General features: G+C 48.6%; 1 protein-coding gene across 1 annotated transcript in view; it reads left to right on the top strand.

Annotated features, from left to right (window-relative positions):
• Htra1 (HtrA serine peptidase 1) overlaps positions 1-18,482 on the top strand; it is a 47,681-nt gene extending 29,199 nt beyond the window's left edge. Inside the window, 6 exon segments of the mRNA NM_001281566.1 lie at positions 12,752-12,946; positions 13,421-13,453; positions 15,055-15,169; positions 15,591-15,648; positions 17,023-17,118; positions 18,298-18,482. Coding sequence (NP_001268495.1) covers positions 12,752-12,946; positions 13,421-13,453; positions 15,055-15,169; positions 15,591-15,648; positions 17,023-17,118; positions 18,298-18,466 — 666 coding nt within the window. The 3' untranslated portion in view covers positions 18,467-18,482.
• The last annotated feature ends 1,456 nt before the right edge of the window (positions 18,483-19,938 follow it).

Below are 19,938 nucleotides of genomic sequence, written 5' to 3'. Positions count from 1 at the left end.
TTAAGAACAGCCTAGTGAAGCCGGTGTTGGACCATGCACCACGTGCACAAGCCTAGTGACTCATTCAAGGGCTGGTCATCTGGGCCCAGTTTCTCATCAGCATCTTGAGTTTGCTTGAAGGGTTCTCTGACTCACACTGAACATGTGTTCCATGAAATGGAAGGTGTAATCAACACCTGATGTCATTGTCCTCTTGAGATGCATCTCCCTTGTTTGTCTGAGAGCACCAGCCATCCTTTCTTTCAGTGGATCTGCTCCTCCACCACTGGAGAGCCTGGGAGTGGCTGTGAGCCGCAGTGCCTCAACCCTCATGGCCCAAGTAGGGGGAACACATGCTGCCCCTTAAAGTTGCAAACCGTCGTTGCATGCTACTCACAGGAAGGACAGCGTGTAAGGCCGTTGCAGCCACTGCTGCAGCCCAGGCCCCGCACGAGGCCCTTCACTTCTTCCTTCCCACTCAAGAGTGTGCCTCACATCTCTGAGGGCTTGAAGCTGCTTGGCTTGCGCTTGCCAGAGAGGTTTCTGGGCTTGTGACCAAAAGACCCGATTGTTTCTCTCTGCTGAGTCGACACATGTGCATTCTCTCTGCTTGCTGCATTTTGAGGCCCTGAAGGACTTAAGAGGAAAGGTTCACATGTGGAAGCCCTTTTGTGGGCCTTGTGGGCTGGACTACGACTCCACCCCTTGAGGAGAGAGGGTGGCTCCTGTGGGTCCTCCCTAGCCTCGGGGGATGCTCCTGTCCCAGAGCTGACACTAAGGGTCCTCAATGGGATCAAAGTTGGTCTGGAGGTGGGGTGGAGATCACACATGTCAGCATTTTAATGGAAAGCAGCTTTGAGGACAAGCTAGTTTAGTTTGGGATACAAACTACTTCCAAATGTGTTTAACACGAAGCACTGGCCATGTGTACAGATTATTTTTAATTTGTGTTCAAAGGCATTCCCGCCCCCCTCAGCAGTTAAAGAGGATAGAGCCGTGAGAGATGGAGGGAAACGTGAAAAGTGAGCCAATCAGGCGTCTTCAGTCTGGAGCAGGGTCACGGGCAGAAATACCAGCAAGTGTAGTGTTAAGAACGTGCCTTTGTCACACCGCTGCTTTTCCAGTGGACGCTGTCCGGCCCATCCCATGCAAACCCTCTGCAGGCAGGTTCCTTTCTTTCTGAGTATCCTGAACTCCTTCTTATCACCTGACTTGATCTGGAGCCCCTTCCCTCATCCTCCTGCCAACCCCCTCACCATCTCCTTAGGTCCCTTGAGGCTTAGAGCATTCTCTCTTTCTGGCCTTCCCTTGTCCTTCAGATATTTGATCACATCTCGCTTTAGATCCCAGGGACATCCCTGTCTGACTCATTGTATAAAGTAGTTCCCCACGTCTGAGTCCCGTTAACATCCTCCATCATGGGAGGGATAAGACTCAAGACTCCATACACCGGATATTTGCTGTCCTTCCCCATTTAAATAGAAATCTGACGCTACTTATCATTTAATTTTCCATCTTTTTTTTGGGGTGTGTGTGCTTAATATGTTGCTCAGAATAACCTTAAACTGCTGGGCTCAAGTGATCTTCCTATTTCAGCTTCTCAAATACCTAAGATTCAGGCATGTGACCCTGTGCCTGGCTTCACTGGATTTTGATTTCTCTGTCGTCTCTGTCTCTCTGTCTCTGTCTCTGTCTCTGTCTCTGTCTCTGTCTCTCTCTCTCGTGTGTGTGTGTGTGTGTGTGTGTGTGTGTGTGTGTGTGTGTGTGTGTGTGTGTGTGTGTGTGTCTTTTAGGATAGAGGTTGATGTCAGGTTACTGGCTGGCCAGCAAGCTCCAAGAATCCTCTTACCTCTGTCTCCCCAGTGCTGGGATCACAGCATTTTTGTAGGTTCAGAGGATTAAACCGGGGTCCTCATATGACTGAGCCATCTCCCCAGTTCTGTTTGTTTTTAGACTCAGCTTTCTTCTGCTGAGCATGAGGAACACATTTCATTTGGCCTTCAGGTCATGGGTGTTGCACAGCTGTGCTGGCTAGTCTTATGTTAACACACAAGCTGGTGTTATCTGGAAGGAGGGAATCTTAATTGAGGCAATGCCTCCATATGATCCAGTTGTAAGGCATTTTCTTAATTAGTGACTGATGGGGGAGGGCTCAGCCCATTGTGGGTGGGGCCATCCCTGGGCTGGTGGTTCTGGGTTCCAAAAGAAAGCAGGCTGAGCAAGCCAGGGAGAGTGAACGGGTATGTAGTGCTCCTCCGTGACGTCTGCATCAGCTCCTACCTCCAGGTTTCTGCCCTGTCTGAGTTCCCATCCTGACTTCCTTTGATGAACAGCGATACAGAAGTTTAAGCCAAATAAACCCTTTCCTCCCCAACTTGCATTTTGTCATGGTGTTTCACCAATAGAAACCTTAACTAAGACAACAGCATCTGCTCAGAGAAAAGCCAGGCCCCCAGCTCCCAAGTGTGATGTGTTAAGAGAGACACCATGGGCTAGTACTTAGCTCTTTGGAATCAGTTTCAGATGAGGAGGACTATGCAGCAGGCTAGCTGCACACTCTTGCCTCGTCTCCTGGTTTTGGAGTTTGGCTGGAGATAGCCCGTGCCAGGGCTACACTGAGCCTGTGGTCTTGGTACCTCAGAGTGCTGATGAGGCAATGAAACTTCCTGTGGGTTCTTTTCCCTGACGCCAACCACCAGGTAAATATTTGGACACAGAATTTATCCAGGCCAAAACTTTGGTCCCCCTCCCGCCCCCCATCCCACAGGCCTGTTTGAAGTGGCTGAGGCTTAGCCTGTAGGTACTGCTTTGCTTTATTTGCTGAGGGTCCTTTTACTGCCGAGCCTGCTGACAGGGCCTGAAGGCTGATGCTTGATCATGGAGTTCAGAGCAGGGTCACTTAAGGGTGTGTGGGGACTGGGGCTCTCATATTTAAAACTCTCATAATTTTTGGCCCTGCGCGTGGAGAGTCACCACTGGTGATCTGAGTGAAGAAGGCCTACGCAGTCTCTGGGGATGAGGCAGGAGCCAGGGAGGTGGGGTGGCTTGGGGTGGTGTGACTCACACGGGTTCTCCTCAGGCAACCTGATTGCCTGAGGATGCTGACTAAGCCCCTGAGCTCTTCTAAAAGCAAATCAGATAACCAAAGCTGTGCATCCTCTGGCTGCTGCTACTCTTCCCACAAAGTAAACTGGAGTCTGGAGTAGGCACACCCTGCCCCAGAACCTTCCTAGCTGGCTTTTGTGTCTTTCCATTTTGGGTGCATTTCTGCACTTCCTCCTGCTGCTCTCTTCTGTGGTCCCCTGTCCCAGAACTAGGAGAGCTTCTGCTGCAGTTGCCAAAGATGCCGCCAAGCCCGTTGATATGAGGAGGCTCCTATTGCTGGATTGATAGTTACCTTTTTTTAGGGAGGTGAGCGTCAATATTTCATGAGGAAAAGAATCACAGACAGGGATGTGGAGGGTGGCTTTTATTCTGCAGTCCAACCCTCTGTCCAGAAGTGAATGGTGGCATGGCTCCTTAGTTTTCTGACTGTAGTTCATTTTGGCATGTGAAAATATTTCACTTCCCCAAACTCAGAAGCGGAGTCCTTTGTGTTCTCTGGCCCCGTTTCAAGAACTTCGTTGATGGTTGAGGAAATTCTTTGGCTCCATTTTTCTCTTAATATGGCAATGCCTTTTTTCACTTTGGCACTCTTTGCAGGGAGTTAGGCGGAGAATACTGAGAACTAGGCAAAGCAAGTCTGGGGTCACTGGGAATGTCTCCTGTCCATCTCACCTAGGGGAGACAGTAGGGGCTCTATCTGATTGTTGTGAGCAAGACCACATGTTAGAGTCTAGATTGGCTGTCTGTAGCCTCTAGTCCGTATCTGACCCTCCATCTGTTTTGTAAATAAAGTTTTATCAGAACACAGCCATGCCTGTTCATTTATCTAGAGTCTGTGGCTGCTTTCATTCTGTACCAAAGGAGTTGCATACTTGGCCTGGAGACCATAGGGCACGCAAAGTCGGACATTTGCTTCCCAGTGCTTCACAGGAGACTTTGCTAATGCTACTGGCAGTTAGGATCCCCTCCCCATCCTGAGGGAACGGGAAGTGTCTGGGAAGAATGTGTTTATAAGCACCAAGTTAGGTGGGACACCAGGGGACCAAGAGAAGTGGAGACGGCGAAGCAGACTTTCCTTTGGGAGTTTGCCTCTGTGAAAAATGAGGCTTTGGTTTGGCCAGACCGAGCAGAGTAGCGTTAGGTCTGTCCATTTCTCTGTGGTGTAGGTAAAAAGGAATTTACGGGAATTACAAGGTAATTTACAAGTTACTATCCAGCCTTAAGCTCCTCTGGGTCCCTTTTCATTTGCTGGTGTCGGATGTGCTTATTGAACACCTGTCTCGGCTACACACTGTTAGGTTTGTGCATGTGGCAATGGTGGGCACAAGCCACGGAGCTGGAGACTAGTGTGGGAGACAGGAGTGGGATGGTTGGCCTCGAGATGAAGGGGAGAAGGGCAGGAGTCTTCTGGGGGCCGGAAGCCTTCCATAGATGGCGTAGGTGGGGAGCGTGTCTGCAGAAGGGGCAATCCAGCTGAGATGGGATCCTTTGAGCCAGCTAGCGGACAGGTGAGAGATGATGGGTGAAGCTGCTAATTCTCCTTTTGTCTCCAGCCTGGAGGTCTTGGATCTTGGTCCACATGTCAATCATTTCCTAGTGAGTTTCTGGTAACGTCTAGGACACAAGGCCAATGTTTCTGGTTAGCTGTTATCTCTTTGTATGGTCTATGCTTCTGGACCTTGGTTGGTTGGCTCTCTAGCTCCTCTTCTGGGAACCTCCAAGGCCTTCTATGTGGTCAATTTCCTGAGGGGCTCTCAAAAAAGAGTTCTTAATTATCTGACCATAGGATACAGTTTCCCCTAACTGGTGTCCGAACCCTCCAGACCTCTTTTTGTGGTAAGGGAGAGATTAAGATTGAGGATGATTGTTCTAATAAACATACTAATTGAAAAGACTGGTGGTGCACACCTTTAATCTTTAATCCCAGTGCTCGGGAGGCAGAGACAGGTGGATCTCTGTGAGTTCGAGGCCAGCCTAGTCTACAGCGTGAGTTCCAGGACAGCCTCCAAAACAATACAGGGAAAACCTGACTTGAAAAACAAAACAAAACAAAACAAAACAAAACAAAAAAAAAAGAAAGAAAAAAAAGACACGTGTCAAACATGGCACTGAAATCTCATAGCAAAAGCACTTTGTAGATAATTACAAACCAAGACATTTCAAGTCAGTTACCATGGCTGAAATGCTAGGCCTTAGCTAATATTATAAGTACTTTCCTCCTACCCCCAAGATCCTAATGGATCTTTTAATGATTTTTTGTGTGTGAAGATTTATTGTGTTTCTGCCATGACCTGACACTGCTGCAGCAGCCATGCTGAGGTCAGTGGTCAAAGAGGCTGATGGAGAAGACTTGACCAACATCCTGTTTCTTCTCCTGTGGGTGCCACAGAATGTAAAGCCTCTGGCTGCTGGCTCCCATATAGAGCTGTTGACATTTTGTGGTCCAGAACAGAGCAAGAGGACATTTGAAGCAGCAAACATTTCTTGATGTATCTTACAGGAGACTAAATATTATGGTGGTGTTCATAAACAGTGAGGAGGAAGGAGATTGCACTTTCTCTGTTTGCATTCCTTCTCCTCTTTTGCATCCTGCATTCTCTTTTTCCTCCTGTCTCCCCCCATCCTTCTCACTTCTCCCATCTCCTTTCCAACCAGCTTCTCATGTGTCCTACATTCCTAGACATCAATCACATGTCAGATGGGGAAGTGGTTGCTGGCGACACAGTGACACCAATCTTACGAGGCTGGATACATTGGTGGTCTCAGTGCCTGTGTAGCAGGTCCTTCTTTGCCCTGGCCTCTTAGCTCCTGAGTCTCATCCCTCCATTCACTGTAGCAATCATCCTTGACTCTGTCAAGGTTATATACTCTTGACCTTGATGCCATTCATAGCCTTCTTTAATATAAATTCTAAGCATCTTGCTCTTGATTCACTTGGCAGGTTACTATGGACATGTGATTTGTGCATTTATAAGACCTGGGCTCAGAAAGGTCTTATGCTCTGAGGCTGTTGTCCCAGTTTGATCCTTGAATTTGTGTCTTGTCTTAGATACCCAGTGGGATAATGGTGTATTCAGTGTGGGCTTGCAGCCTTGGCTCAAGTAGTTCTTCCTCTTCAGGATGATTCCTAGTCTTCCCACTACTCTGCTACAGGGACCTCGGATCCTGTCTGTCCCATTTTGTCTGTGTAGTCATCATAACTATATCTCATGCCTGGAAGACATCCTATGCTTGGAAGAGGCATGGGCATTGGGGTTACTGTCACACATCACAGATCTTAGGTCAGGAAGTTATACATGGCTTGGAGTGACAGACTAATAATATGTCCTGTGGGTACTGGGCAAAGAAAGCTACTCTGGTCTGGGTACCCAACATATAAACATAGAGGTGGTAATGCCAAAGCCCGTGAAGTCACCCATCATCTATGGGCTGGACTTTGGAATGGAGAGATGCAAGGCTTTTCTTCTCTGCCCCAGTTGGTACAGTGTGCAGGTTACGTAGCTGTGTGGCAGAGTGCTGGGTGTCTACACTTGCCAATCTGGGAATTTCTTTGTTCTTCAAGGACCAAAGCAAATACAAACCATTGAGATATGGGGAGAGTATATAGAGAAAAGGCCTCTGGACAAGGGGTCACGTGCTGCGTCTCTCCTCACCTAGTCTGGAACACTTGTCTTTAGACAAGTTCTTAGATGGTAAATACCCTTCCTCTGACTTCCTAGCCTCTTCTACTTTTTTCTTCTGGGTGTGGGGAATGCACAATTCCCCCACTGCATAGTTTTAAAGAAAATGAAAGGTTGACATAACTGTTTCCAGAAGGCATGTTGAATCACTCAGTTGAGTTGCAGCCAGTTCCTGCAACATTAGCCTTTGAAGAAAACTTCAGCCAACAAAAGGCCCAGCCTGCAAGCCCCAGCCCTAAACAGGAGTGTGTCGGGCAGCTGGCAAACACAGTAAAACTGCAGGCTCAGCAACAAAAATATGTTTGCAACCAAGGAACCTGTTGTACTTCTCCAAGGAGAGAAAGAAGCGATTGCATTGGCTCATTAGGCTTAAAAAAAAAAGTTGGCAACTTTTCCTTCATCTTGGCTTCATTCGTTCATTTTATTGCTCTCCACTTCAGGCTTCAGGGTGTGAGGTGAGTGCCTGAGCTGGTAGCAGCTGCTGAACTAGCGAATGGACCTGGCTTTTCGCCGTCCTTTCGGGACGATGACTGGTCACGCCATCACCTCATGATTTCCAGCCATCTCTCCTCTCAATGTGTCAGGAGTCGGCGAGGATCTTGAGATCTCATTGGGAGTTGTTTGCAATTTAAGGTCCCCATTACCTTCCCGATTTTCCCCACTTAACTGTTGCTAATGGAATTTTCAGCAACAACCACATCTGGAAAGAGCACTCCTCTGTGACTAGACACAGCCCCCTTAATTTTGGAGGAGGTAAAAGTATAAGGTCCAGAGAAATCAATCAAGTAACAGCCTGAGTTAATATAGGACCCAGAGCAAGAGAGATGGCTTGGCGAGTGTAGTCGTTTGCCGTGCAAGCCTGATGACCTGAGTGTGATTCCAGAGCCCATATAAAGGAGGAAGGACAGACTGACTCCACAGGATTGTCTTCTAGCCGACATACATGTGCCAACATATATACTAACAATAAATAAAATAAAAATTTAAATATGCAGGACTCAGCCTAAACCCAGATGTCTGTTTCTCCTGTGGACGTGGAACCCACTGGGAAGTGTGTATGCATATGAACATGTTTGCCTAATTTTCTCTTCAGCACCAGCTTGTTTGATGTTGGACCATCAAGCCCTAGATGCTAGACCATGAGCCTTAGATGAGCAGCCATCACCATGGAGTGTCACTTAGCACAGGCTCAGCTTTCCTGCCCTGAGGAGTTCTGGCAGTTAGGGTTCATCCTCTGTTCACTAATGAACCTACAGCACATGTGCCTTGAAGTCAAGGCCAAGCTTACCAGGGCTTGGCTGAGGATAAGACAGACTCCCCAGAAGATACTGTGGGATAAAAGCAAGGGCAGCCCTTTGCTTGAGAACCACTAGCTCTTCTTGTGTTAGTTGGTCCATCTGATTGTTGTTCTTAAAAATTGCCTTATGCTGGGGATAGAACATAAGATATTGCACATGCTAGGTAAGACTATCACTGTATTCTCTCTGTATAGTCCTGGCTGTCCTAGTACTCACCCTGTAGACCTGGCTGGCCTCAAACTCAGAGATCTACCTGCCTCTGCCTCTCGAGTGCTGGGACTAAAGGAGTATGCCACCACCTCCTGGCTTATGTCATGGTTCTTTGACTTCTCTGTCATTGCTTTTTCTGTTACACTGGCTCTTGTCCCCTCCCTCTGTGCACAGATTGGTTCTTTCCTTTCTGGTTGGTGTTGTGCCCTGAGCATCTTCATACTGGTTGGTGGGCTGGTGAGAACACTTGGAGTAGATCTACTGCCAAAGCTTAGTCAGGAGGGAGGGGTTGTTGAACTCACACATGCATACCCCCAGCCCATTGGATGCAAGCCTGTCCTGTGTGTCCCAAAGAGTGCTTATTGTAAGCCATTACTGTGCAACAAAGCAGGAGGAAGCACTTGTGTGAGGTGAACCAGCAGTGAGCTTGTCTACTGTGGTTAGGCTCTACTCAGTCACTTGTGTCTAGACTCAGCTGAGACATATGTCATAGATCAGATCTTGTGGAACCTTTCCCAGGGATAGAAAATCAAGTTATCAGGCTTGACAGCAGTTACTTTTTCCCAGTGAGCCATCTTACTGGCCCTCTTTGCCATGTTCCTATCAGGCATCTTCTTGTCTTTGCATGATGTCTGGAGTGGTGGTGGCTGTCTTTGACCATGAGCTCGCTGAAGTTGATGGAGTGGAGAGGAGAATGCTCCTGATTCTCAACGTTGCCCTTCAGCTATCAAAGCCTTGGCCCACTCCTAGCTCACCTCACAAAGTGCTTCTCCTCATTCTCAGGCCTGGTACAACCCTGGCCTCAGACACATGGCTGTGTCCATTTTGGATTCAGCTTTCTCTTCCTTGCATGTGAGACAGGCACAAATCTTTGCAGTGTTGCTCTGTGCTAGACATTGTAGACGATTCTGTGCCCAGTTGCCTACAGCAAGAGAATGGACTCCATTCCTCTTTACTCTTGGGCCCTGGTGGATCATCCATGTTCAGCACTTTGGACAAGAAGCCTGGAAAGCTGGAATTGATACACTGGTCCTTGAAGTCTTATGCCAGGCACTGGGAAGATAATTTGTTGGGACTATTCCCTCTTAGGTGGGCATTGTGTCCTGAAAGCAAAGCTCATAGGCCTGTTTGTGTGATGGCTACAATTTACCTACCTAGGAGGAGCCTTCTAAATCCATGCTGTGAACCAAGCCTGTGACCTACCGTTACCATCCAGTCTATGACTGGTACTGATAATTTGTGTGGACATGGTTAAGTTTGGAGTCCATGTCCAGGGCTACTGACACCACCTTGAGCTCATTCTCCACCTACTCAGGTGACAGTGTGCCTGTAACTGGGGCATTATGGGTTCTTTATTATTATTATTATTATTGGCGTGTGTGTACATGCCCATGTTCACATACCTGTGCATATGTATGCAGGTATGTGCATAGAGATTAGAGGACAACTTCATGGTGTCAGTTCTTGTCTTCCACCTAATTGACGATTCCTCTTGTTTCTGCCACCTCCCTGCATATAATTATCCAGGCTAACTGATTCATGAGCTGCATCTCCTGTTTCTGTCTCCCATCTTGAAGAAGGAGTGCTGGGATTACAGATGTGTGGCACCACATGTGACTTTCTGTGAGGTTTCTAGGATTGGGGCTCAGGTCATCCGTCTGCCTGCCTGGGCCATTTCCCCAGCCCTCAGGAATTCTTCTCTTTCCCTAGTCACTTTCTTATCGACACTGAGGATACCATTTAGCGTCAGGCAGTGCCCAGAAGATATGGCGGTTATACATCTTCCTGTGTCATACCCTTCCCTGCTGCTGGCCTCTTAGGCCACTGTTTTTCTCCAGTGTGGTGAGAGCTTATTGTGAGAGACTCACTTGTGCAATGTCCCTTATCCTAGAAGGACTTGAGTTTTGGCCCAGTGTAAGCTGCTGACCCTTCTGTTAAAGGCTGAGGGCTCATTCTTGGCTTCATGATATGGAGCCTCGGAGCTCTGTTTTCCCGTCTCCTGACTTTATTATTCCCACAAGTTGCATGTTCGTGCCTCCCAAGCAATGAGGCCAAGGCGGCAATGGGTCTCTTTCTTCCTCTCAGCCTTTGCAACCTATCAGGGTGGATATTTGTCCTGTTTACTTTTTAGGGGAGCGTTGAGATGTGGGATGGGTGTGTGTGAAGTGTCTGTCAGGAGAGGAGCTGGTCTCTTGGATGGCCTGTGGCTGGGGCTGCTTCAAAGGGAACCCTAGACAGAGCGTCTGCAGCCAGGGGCTTGGAGACAGCTTTGATGTAGACACATGGGAAGCCGTCTGTGGACCGAACAGGGACCCTGAGTGTGGCAGAGTGCCTGCAGGTCAAGGCTGCGGCCCGGCTGTGCCTTCCAGCCATGCACATTTCATCTCCTCTGTCCCCCCTCAAGAGTGTGGCTGTCTAGACAGGGATAGAATTAAAAGCTCAATTACTGAGCAGGAATTTGGCCAGCAAAGGCATATAGCTACTGAGCAGACAGGCCCAGGGTGAGGATGTGGCTGAGAACGGCCCCATTAGGATGGGAATAGGCTAAGGAGCCTGAGGCTCACAGCCAGCCAGCCAGCACCTGCAGGGAGCAAGGGCCAAAAGGGCCCCTTAAGGCAGCTTGACCTCATGGAGCTGTAAATCTCCTCATGGAGACTGGCCTGGACGCCATCTCGGCACCACCTCACTCCCCCTCGTAGGGATTTCTGCCTGTAATTGGAGTCCGGCAATTAGAGTTCCTGCCTTATGGGAATGGAAGCCGGTTCTCCAGCTTAGCCAGACTTCTCATGGCTGAGAGAAGCGTCTCCATCCCGAGCCTCAGTTTCCATATCTGTAAAATGGTGTGGTAGGGTGTTATGTCCCAAGTCATCAGAGTACCCTGTAAGAACTTGGTCATCTGGCAGGGAAAGGTTCCTTCCTTTCATATAAATTGAGCATTTGGACTATGATACCCTCTCCTTACCCTGCCATTATGTGTCTGCCTGTTTGCTATTGTGTTTACAATAACCTTCATGGTTTAGAACATATATTTAAAGAGACATGATTATTGGGACTGCCTACCTGGACAGGTGTGACAGAGTGGTCACACAGGCATTCCTAAGGGGCCTCATTCTATGAGTCCATTCATCTTGAGCCTGGCATGACCTCTGAGTGCTCTAAAATGTAGAGACCTTTATCTCCTTCCACTGTAGAAGCTGTCCACACAACTTTCCCCAAAACATTTGTCTTTTTCCCAGCATTCTCTGGGCCTGAGCTCAGACTTTGGAACAGAAGAGCTAGATAGAATTGTCATTAGGTCCCTGATATCTAAGGGTCCTGAGGTGTAAAGCCTACATCTGGCACTCCTCCTAGCAGGCAGAGGCAGTGGCTGGGGCCTGGCACAAGCCAAACACTGACTGATTCTCACAGTGGATCTTACCTCATACCTGATAGAGTCCCCGCTGTGTAGCTGGGCCCACTGTTCCAAGTTAGGCTTGACTCTGTCTGTGTAGCTCTGCTTCCTTGGCTGTCCAGACTGTAGACCCCGGCCTCCCTTCCTGCCTGCCTTTCACAGTTATCCCCGAAGCCTCCAAGACAACTTTCAGCCAGCCCTGTGCCCCAAAGGAACGGTGCCGTCCTGGTGGGCCTCCTCCAGTGTGGCCGAGCACACATCAGCAGCCAGACTCTGCCTCACCCTGCCGTGATTGCTGAGGTCATTCTTGGCAGAGCTTGCTGGCAGGGACTGTTGGCGCCCACCCAGGGTAAACACGTCGCGCTGATCTTGCTACATGCCATTGGATGCTGAGTGGGTCTGTTTAGGGAATGCCATTGGCTCTGACCTCAGGTGACCTTAAAGTGAAAGGGTCAAAGATAGGGTGGAAATGTGTCTGGAAAGGTCACATACACTAGCTTGTCACAGCACAGTTGCTGGAACCCTTCATTCAACTTTCAGGGACTTGAATACTGGTAAATAGCTGATGCTCAGCTGATACATCAGCCAAGCGGGCTGTTTCCAGAGAGCCGGTCAGGCTCCTATCATTGGGTTCTCACAAGATACAAGTGAGATTGGTGTACTGTCTTATTCCCACTTCTCAGATGAGGAGTTCATGCTTGTAAGCTCATGCAGAATTCCAGTTTGGCAGCCTGGCCTCAGCCTGTCCTGCAGATGGCTGGTACTCAGGATCCCTAGCTAGGACTTTGATCTCTAAGACCATCTTAAGCTTAGGTCGGCTCCCTTTGTCCTCTGTCCAGCTGCATGGATAGCTCCAAGGTGTGAGACCTAGAGATGAACTATCACTTCCTCCCATTTCCCTTGCCATGAGTGTCTTCTGTTTCGTTGGCTCCCTAATGGCCTGTGGAGTGTGTATTATGGCAGGGACTTGGTACCTAGTTTAGCACCAAGCTCAGCCCCAAGGGGCCAGGACTGCTCTGTGCCCTCTGTATTTGCATTATCCAGTTTGCTAAGCAGAAATGTAGCAATGACTGCCTTTGTGCTTGCAGGGAAAGCTGCCAGTCCTGCTGCTTGGTCGTTCCTCAGAGCTGCGGCCGGGAGAGTTTGTGGTAGCCATCGGAAGCCCCTTTTCTCTTCAAAACACGGTCACCACCGGGATTGTCAGCACTACCCAACGAGGCGGCAAAGAGCTGGGGCTCCGAAACTCTGACATGGACTATATTCAGACAGATGCCATCATCAATGTGAGTCCTTCACTCCCTCTACCTGCTGGGGTGGCGGCAAGCTTTTGCCAGAGGAAGCTAGCTAGTATTCCCAAACTTTCTTATATTCTGCATGAATTCTTGAATAAACCACATGGAGTGTAGTCCTACAGGGGTGTGTATGGGTGGTGGTGGTGTCCCACTTGGGGCTAAAACAGAGTTGAACTATGCGGTCCTGAAGCAAGTGGGTAGCCAGTCTCATCCGAGGAGGAGGTCAAAGCGGTTTAGATGCTCACAGTGGGCCTGGAGGTAAATGATCCCACCAAGGCACATCCCAAGCTTTTGAAAATGGTCAAGATCCTTCTTCTGAGCTGAATGTCAGGTGAGCAGAGACAAATCTGGGGAGGAGTCCTGCCACCTGCTTCAGCACGGGGCTTTGAAACGTGCTGGGTGGAGACATTGGTTAGACGGTGATGCGGAAACAGATCTGACCTTTCCCTCTTGGTTTTGTTTCAGTACGGAAACTCCGGGGGCCCGTTAGTAAACCTGGTAAGGCCTTCAGTACCAATGCTGTGCTTGTTTCATCTGTGGGCATGCTACGTCCTTTGCTTTCTCTTTGGAGGTGATTAACTTTATAGGGAGCTTCGTGAGTGTATCTTTGTCCACCCGCCTTAGGACACACTTGTGTTTCAGGTCACAGGCAGATGCCGTGAAGTTCTAGGCAGAAAGGGGACTGAAGGTCCCCGCAGTGCTGCTAGCCGTAGAAAAGGTGCCTTCAGCCTTGAGGGTGGCTGAATGGGGATGAGCTGGCCTGGCTTGTCTCCATACCAGAACCCTCCCTGAATGCCTGTGGGTATGACGAGGAGCTATCCGTTTGCTCACAGAGCTCTCACTTAACCTAGTCTTTAATACTTCAGCATAAAATTGAAAGTCACAGAATGCCAGAGCTTGGGAGTTGTTTAAGAGAGTATAAAATCGAGGCCACCCAAAGATACCTCCTGCTGGGTCCCTTAGTGTCAGGAACTGATATGTGCAAAGTACCCTAGGAGCAATGTATGCTGAATGTTTTTAGCTTCTTTTTTCCCACACATCATTATTAGGTCACCAGAAACTTCTCAGGGAAGAGCCACATCTTCACTTGTCCCCACCATACTTACCCTGGGGCAGCTGTTGGGAGCAGAGCCTGGGGGTCCAGGCTCAACTCGGTATCTGCCATTGGAAAAGGATAGCAACGAAGGGCAAATGGTCACCTTAGCAACTCAGAGATTGTGGAAGCATTCTTCCTGTGAAAAGAGCAATGCTGTGGATTTTGAGATCATCTGTACATGCAACAAGACAGTCATTAAGCTCCTACCTAGAGCTTGTGTATGTCTTTCCAAAGCCAAGTGTGGCTGGCAATACACAGAACCCTAATGTGTCTCTCCTCGTTGTCCCCAGGCCTCCTCCTAACAGCCCTCCTGATTGTCAGACATAGCCAAAATACTCTCCCTGCTATGTGTCATATATATAAGCATTTGCATGTATGGCCACAAGTGTGCATGGATGGGGACGTGTTGCCTGTGCACATGTGTATTTGTGCCTGAAGCCCAGGGTTGATGAAGGATCTTTCTCATTCACATTTTCCCTTACTCAGTGAGGTAGGGTCTCTCAGTTGAACCCAGAGCTAGGTGCTACAGCCAGTTGTACTAGTCAGCTTTCCCTTGGGATCCCGCCTCTGCGGCTGGAATTACGGGCAAGGCACCACACACACCCAACATACACATGGGTTCTGGGGATCCCAGCTCCCAGTCCTCTCATTTGCATGGCAAGCACTTTAACCACCTTGTCATCTTCTCAGCCCACGCTTCTTTTCCCCTTTTTATTACTGCTTTAATTGTACACATCTGTGGGGTAGAGTATGTGATGACCAGTGAAGATAGCATCGTCCTCTCACTCTTGGTTTTGGAAACTAAGTCCCAAACCAGAGCTCAGGCTGGCCAGGATCTCACAGTGATCCTATCTCAGCTGCTCTTGAATGCTGGGATTACGGGTGTGAGGCGCCACAGCTGGCCACACCTTGGAAAGACTTCTCATGGACTCTCTGCTCCCTTCCAGCCTATGCCTGCCTCTGACCCTCCTGAGTTGTTTAGTGAGCCATGCTTGCTTTTCAGGATGGCGAGGTGATTGGAATTAATACTCTGAAAGTGACAGCAGGCATCTCCTTTGCAATTCCATCGGATAAGATAAAGAAATTCCTGACAGAGTCCCATGACCGACAGGCCAAAGGTAACTAGGTCCAGGTATCCTGGGAACCTTTGCAGGTTCAGTCCTGAGGCTTAGCTGACCCCTGAGGACTTGGGAAAGGGGAAGATGATATAGTCCCTAAGACCAGTCCTCTCAAGAGTCCAGAGCCAATACATGTTACCAGGGTGGTAGTGGTGGAGACTGAACAAAGGGGGGAGGGTGTCTCACTCCAGATACCCATAGGGGTTAGGAACAAAGGGCCATGCCTGAGTTTTTGATAGTTTCTGAAGTGAGAGACGTTAAGTCCCACTGTAGATGGGAATCCAGGTCAGGACTGAACCACAGTCTTTGGGTGCCCCCCTCTGGTTCATGCTACAAACTGGAGCATTGGAACTCTGGTTCCTCCTGTGTTCCATACTCCCATCAACTGGGATGACCTTTTGTCCCTTTGTTGTCACACCAGGGAAAGCTGTCACCAAGAAGAAGTATATTGGTATCCGGATGATGTCCCTCACATCTAGGTGGGTAAACAGGACACATAATTATATTAATATGAATGTCTACCCTGTATTTATATAAACCTGGGCATTGCAAGGCTTCATGGGCATTCTTGAAGGGAAACTGTTTACTTCAGTTTCTGCTTAAAAGTAAGTCTCACTGGGGAAGGAGAGGGACTGTTGAGCTTGGGCCTCTGTTTTTGCATTCTGACCACCTGGAAACCTCTGCCCTCCTCCCCAAAGGCAGGCCTGAGCGGCAGACAGCTGGCTCACTTCTGCATACTCTCGTGTCTGCCTCTCACCACTTGTTCTGTTGAAACTCACATTCCAGGAGTGCCCCAGTGCCCGCCCCAGCCTGGAGCACCAGCCTCCCCTGCACGCTGCAGCGTGGGGTGTGGCTGCAGGAATGCCCGGGCAGGCCCAGCCTTGGGGTACTGATGACTGATGGACTTGTTTTCCTGAGTGTGGAAGTTGCTGCCTGCGGTTGCCAAGCATACTGGAGGAGGTTGGGGGAACCTGCTTGAAATACAGGAAACCGAACTGACCAGCATAGCATGTCTGAGTCACTGTAGAGCTGATGTATTGATAGTTCAGTTGTCAAAATATTAAGACACTCCATACAGGTTATGAACAATGGTACTTTTCCTAGTGTTGCCAAGGATGAGGCAGCTTGCTGAGACTGAAAATCACACTGGTTGCCTTGGGTAGCAGAAGAGATGGACGTGTGGGCAAAGAGAGCTAGGCTGTGGGGCCACCTTTCTGAATTGTTTCCCAAGCTCCCATTCTTCTCAGCATACTCTCCTTCAGGATGAGGTTAACAGTGTGGGTGTGCCTACTGAATGGTCAGGTACAGCTCAGCCTTGGCAATGACAAGCAGCTGTAGAAGCAGCTGTCTTGTGCGGATGGTTAAACTAGTTTCCCGCTATTAAAAGGCAACTGTTGATGCTAGTAGGCAGGCCATTTTAAAGGAGAATTGGGGGCTGGGGACACGGCTCAGTAGGTAAAAGTGCTTGCCATGCTAGTATGAGGACCTAAGCTCAAATCCCCAGGACCTGTGTAAAGTTGGGCATAGGAGTACGTGTCTGTAGTTCCGGTGCAATTTATGTCAAGATTGGAGATAAACAGGAGATTCTCCATCGCAGGCCAGCTAGCCCGGTGTATACCACAGCAAGCAAGAGCCACTGACCCAAACAAAGTGTAAGGCAATGACTGAGGTTGTCCTTGGACCTCCACATGTGTGCTGTGCTGTGCCAAAGCCTGTGTATGTATGTGCCACGATCTTCATAAATTCGAAGACTTGAAGTTGAGAATAAGAAGGAAATTTGGTGAGAGCCGAGTATTGGCGCAGGAAGGCTGTGGGTGCTTGATATTAACACGGGGGCGTTTTCTCCTAAGCAGCAAGGCCAAAGAGCTGAAGGACCGCCACCGAGACTTCCCAGATGTACTCTCTGGAGCATATATCATTGAAGTTATTCCCGACACCCCAGCAGAAGCGTGAGTGAGAAGTCTTTTCCCCTTTCCTACTATCCACATGGCTTGTGGGTTAGGAAGCAGTGTTCATGTACTGGCCCAGGTTACCGTGTCAGCCCACCGCGTCCTAACAGCCAGGGCTTCTAACTGTGTTGTACTTGAGCCTTGTCTATAGAAGGAGCTTTTTTGCCTTGGGTCATCGCTGGGGTCATCCATATAGGAAGGACACTCAGCTGGTGGGCTTGCTGGGAGTTCCTGGGAAGCCTGGCTATAGGGAATGTTTTGTGGAGCAGGATTCATCCTCCCCAGAGCTTTCTCTAGTTATGTTTGTGACTAGTGAAGTCATACCCATCAGCACCTATAGAAAAGCAATCCAAATCACATCAAAATAGTGAAGGAAGCAGTTCAGCCAAAAGTTAGGCTTGTTACCTGGCCCCTCATGACATCTAGAAATCAGTGCAAACTGCAGCTGCAGATATGAGGCCCTGGGGCCAGTTTTGGCCTGATGCTTCTTTGTCTGTCGACAATGATGTGTGAGCTGAGAAAAAGTAGTTTTTACATTTTTTCATAGTTGGAAAAGAAATCCAAATGACACTATTTCATGATACTGTAAATTCTCTGAAATGCAAATGTGCACACATGTTTTATTGGACCACAGCCGTGTCCCCAGACAAGATGACATCTTGTCTGGAGCAATTTTTATGCTGCTGCAGCAGAATTGGATAGCTAAGACACAGAGACCAAATACTCTGTGAAGCCTGAGCTGTTTCCCATCTGGCCTTTGTGGAACAAGTCTGTAGACTTACATTAGGACAAGGAGGACTGTGGTAGCGTAGTGGCCCTATCACGTATGAGCTGAAGTTCCAGCCATGACACAAAGGAGCCTCTCTGGATAGAGGTATTCTGGAGGGATCACTTTCTGAATTACAATGCCATTCATGAGCAAATTGGCTGTGGTCATATTACCTGGTGTTTCCATGTCCCCTGAGGACAGCTGATCATAGTTCATACAAATGTCATAGATGTTTCTTCAATGAACATTATGGATTTGGCCTAAAAAAAAAAGAAGTCTTGACAGGACATACCATTTACTCCAGTTGAACTTGTTTCCCCTGTGTTCTGGGCTTTTAGATTCTAACTGTGCCTTTCTTGGTGACTGGGAAGAATGGAAATGTTACCAGTGTATTTCCCTTTGTGTTTCAGTGGAGGGCTCAAAGAAAATGATGTCATCATCAGCATCAATGGACAGTCAGTGGTCACTGCCAATGATGTCAGTGATGTCATTAAAAAGGAAAATACCCTGAACATGGTTGTCCGCAGGGGCAATGAAGACATTATGATTACGGTTATTCCTGAAGAAATCGACCCATAGGCAGAGGCAAGAGCCTGACTTCATGATTCCCTCAAAACTCTCCGGTGGATGACGCATGAGAACTCTGAGCTGGTGACGCAGGACATCCAGGACTTTCGTCCGACATTTTGCTTGTTCAGGGATCACCCCTGCTGACAGAACCCTTCTTGATAGTCTGCGGGCAAAACAAATGTAATGTTGCAGGTGCACGGGCCGAAGCCCTACCCTCCGTATGCTATGTATACAGCGTGCTTTTTCTTACAAGCTTGGGCTCTTCCTGCTTAAGCAGTCAACATTTGTCTCTTCCCTTAGCCCAAGTTGTTCAACTAATGCAGTTGACTGGATGCATAGATAAGAGGAAGGTCCTCACAGTCATGGTCTTGGATGAGTTTACACTTTCCCCCAACTCAGCACCCAGAGGAAGTTGATGCCCTGAGACCATAGGTGGGTGACCCTGGCTTCTGAGATGGCCAAAGATGCCTCTTAGGAATCCTGGAACCAGGAGCACAAGGACTTTGAGTTTCAGCTATTAAAGTACTTCTTCATACTTGGATTTTGGTCTGTGTGCTTCTTTTACCAGCAGGCTGCAGTCCGTTTGAAATGGGCCTTGATGCCAATGGGTTCCTCATTCAGCCACATTGGGCATGCAGGGCTGAGCATTCAGCCCTATGAGTTATATCAAAATCTCCTCTTGGGATTTGCTGGTGTTTTACAACCCTGTTTGGCCGCCTTGGCTCACTGAATGGACAGTTCTACTTTTATCTGGAGCTTGCCAAACTAAGGAGAGTCTGTTGGTCTGTTGGTCTCATACATCATGCAATCAGTCAACAAAGATTTCCCTGGGCCTCTGCTCTGCTCCAAAAGGCCTTGCATCTGTCCTGTTGTGGGTCAAGTGTGGAAGATAGCCAGAGCAAGACAGGACAGATGCAAGCCGTCTACTCTCTAGCCAATCAGGTCTCCCGAAAGACAGCAAGTTTAGACTAGGACATGGGAATGGCCTGGTCTAAGTCTGTGGAATGCACAAGCTACTGCAAATTCACTTATCCTGGGTCCAAAATCAGAGCAAGACTTCCATCCTCTGGGATTTAGAGCAGGATTCCCTCAGGCTGCCTTCCCACTGGTATAGACTCCACACCTGCAGGATTCCTTTCTTTCTGAGAAAGCTTTACAAGAGTCTGGATAGTGGGACTCACGAAAATGGGTGCATAGCTTTGCTTCAGATTGTACACATACCCGGGTATCCATGAGGAGAATACATGGTGTGTGTGGGAGGTGTTGTCAAAAGTTGAATAATCAGCACCATCAACAAAATGGTCCTGGCATTGGAGAGAGGTTTCTTTTTCCAGACTGAGTTTTCTCTCTCCAGCAAGGTCCAGTTTTGTACCTGGAGAGGCTGTGGAAAGTCAGATAGCAGGGTCTTTCATGTCCTTGCATCCCAATCCAGCCTTCTGCTGTCTACTTAGATGCTCTAAGCATGTCACGAAAGATCCAAA

Source organism: Mesocricetus auratus, unplaced genomic scaffold (assembly GCF_017639785.1).
Source record: "Mesocricetus auratus isolate SY011 unplaced genomic scaffold, BCM_Maur_2.0 Super-Scaffold_4256, whole genome shotgun sequence".
Classification (NCBI taxonomy): Eukaryota; Metazoa; Chordata; class Mammalia; order Rodentia; family Cricetidae; genus Mesocricetus; species Mesocricetus auratus.
The sequence above is the reverse complement of the archived record's forward strand: the minus strand, read 5'-3'. Positions and strand labels throughout refer to the sequence as shown.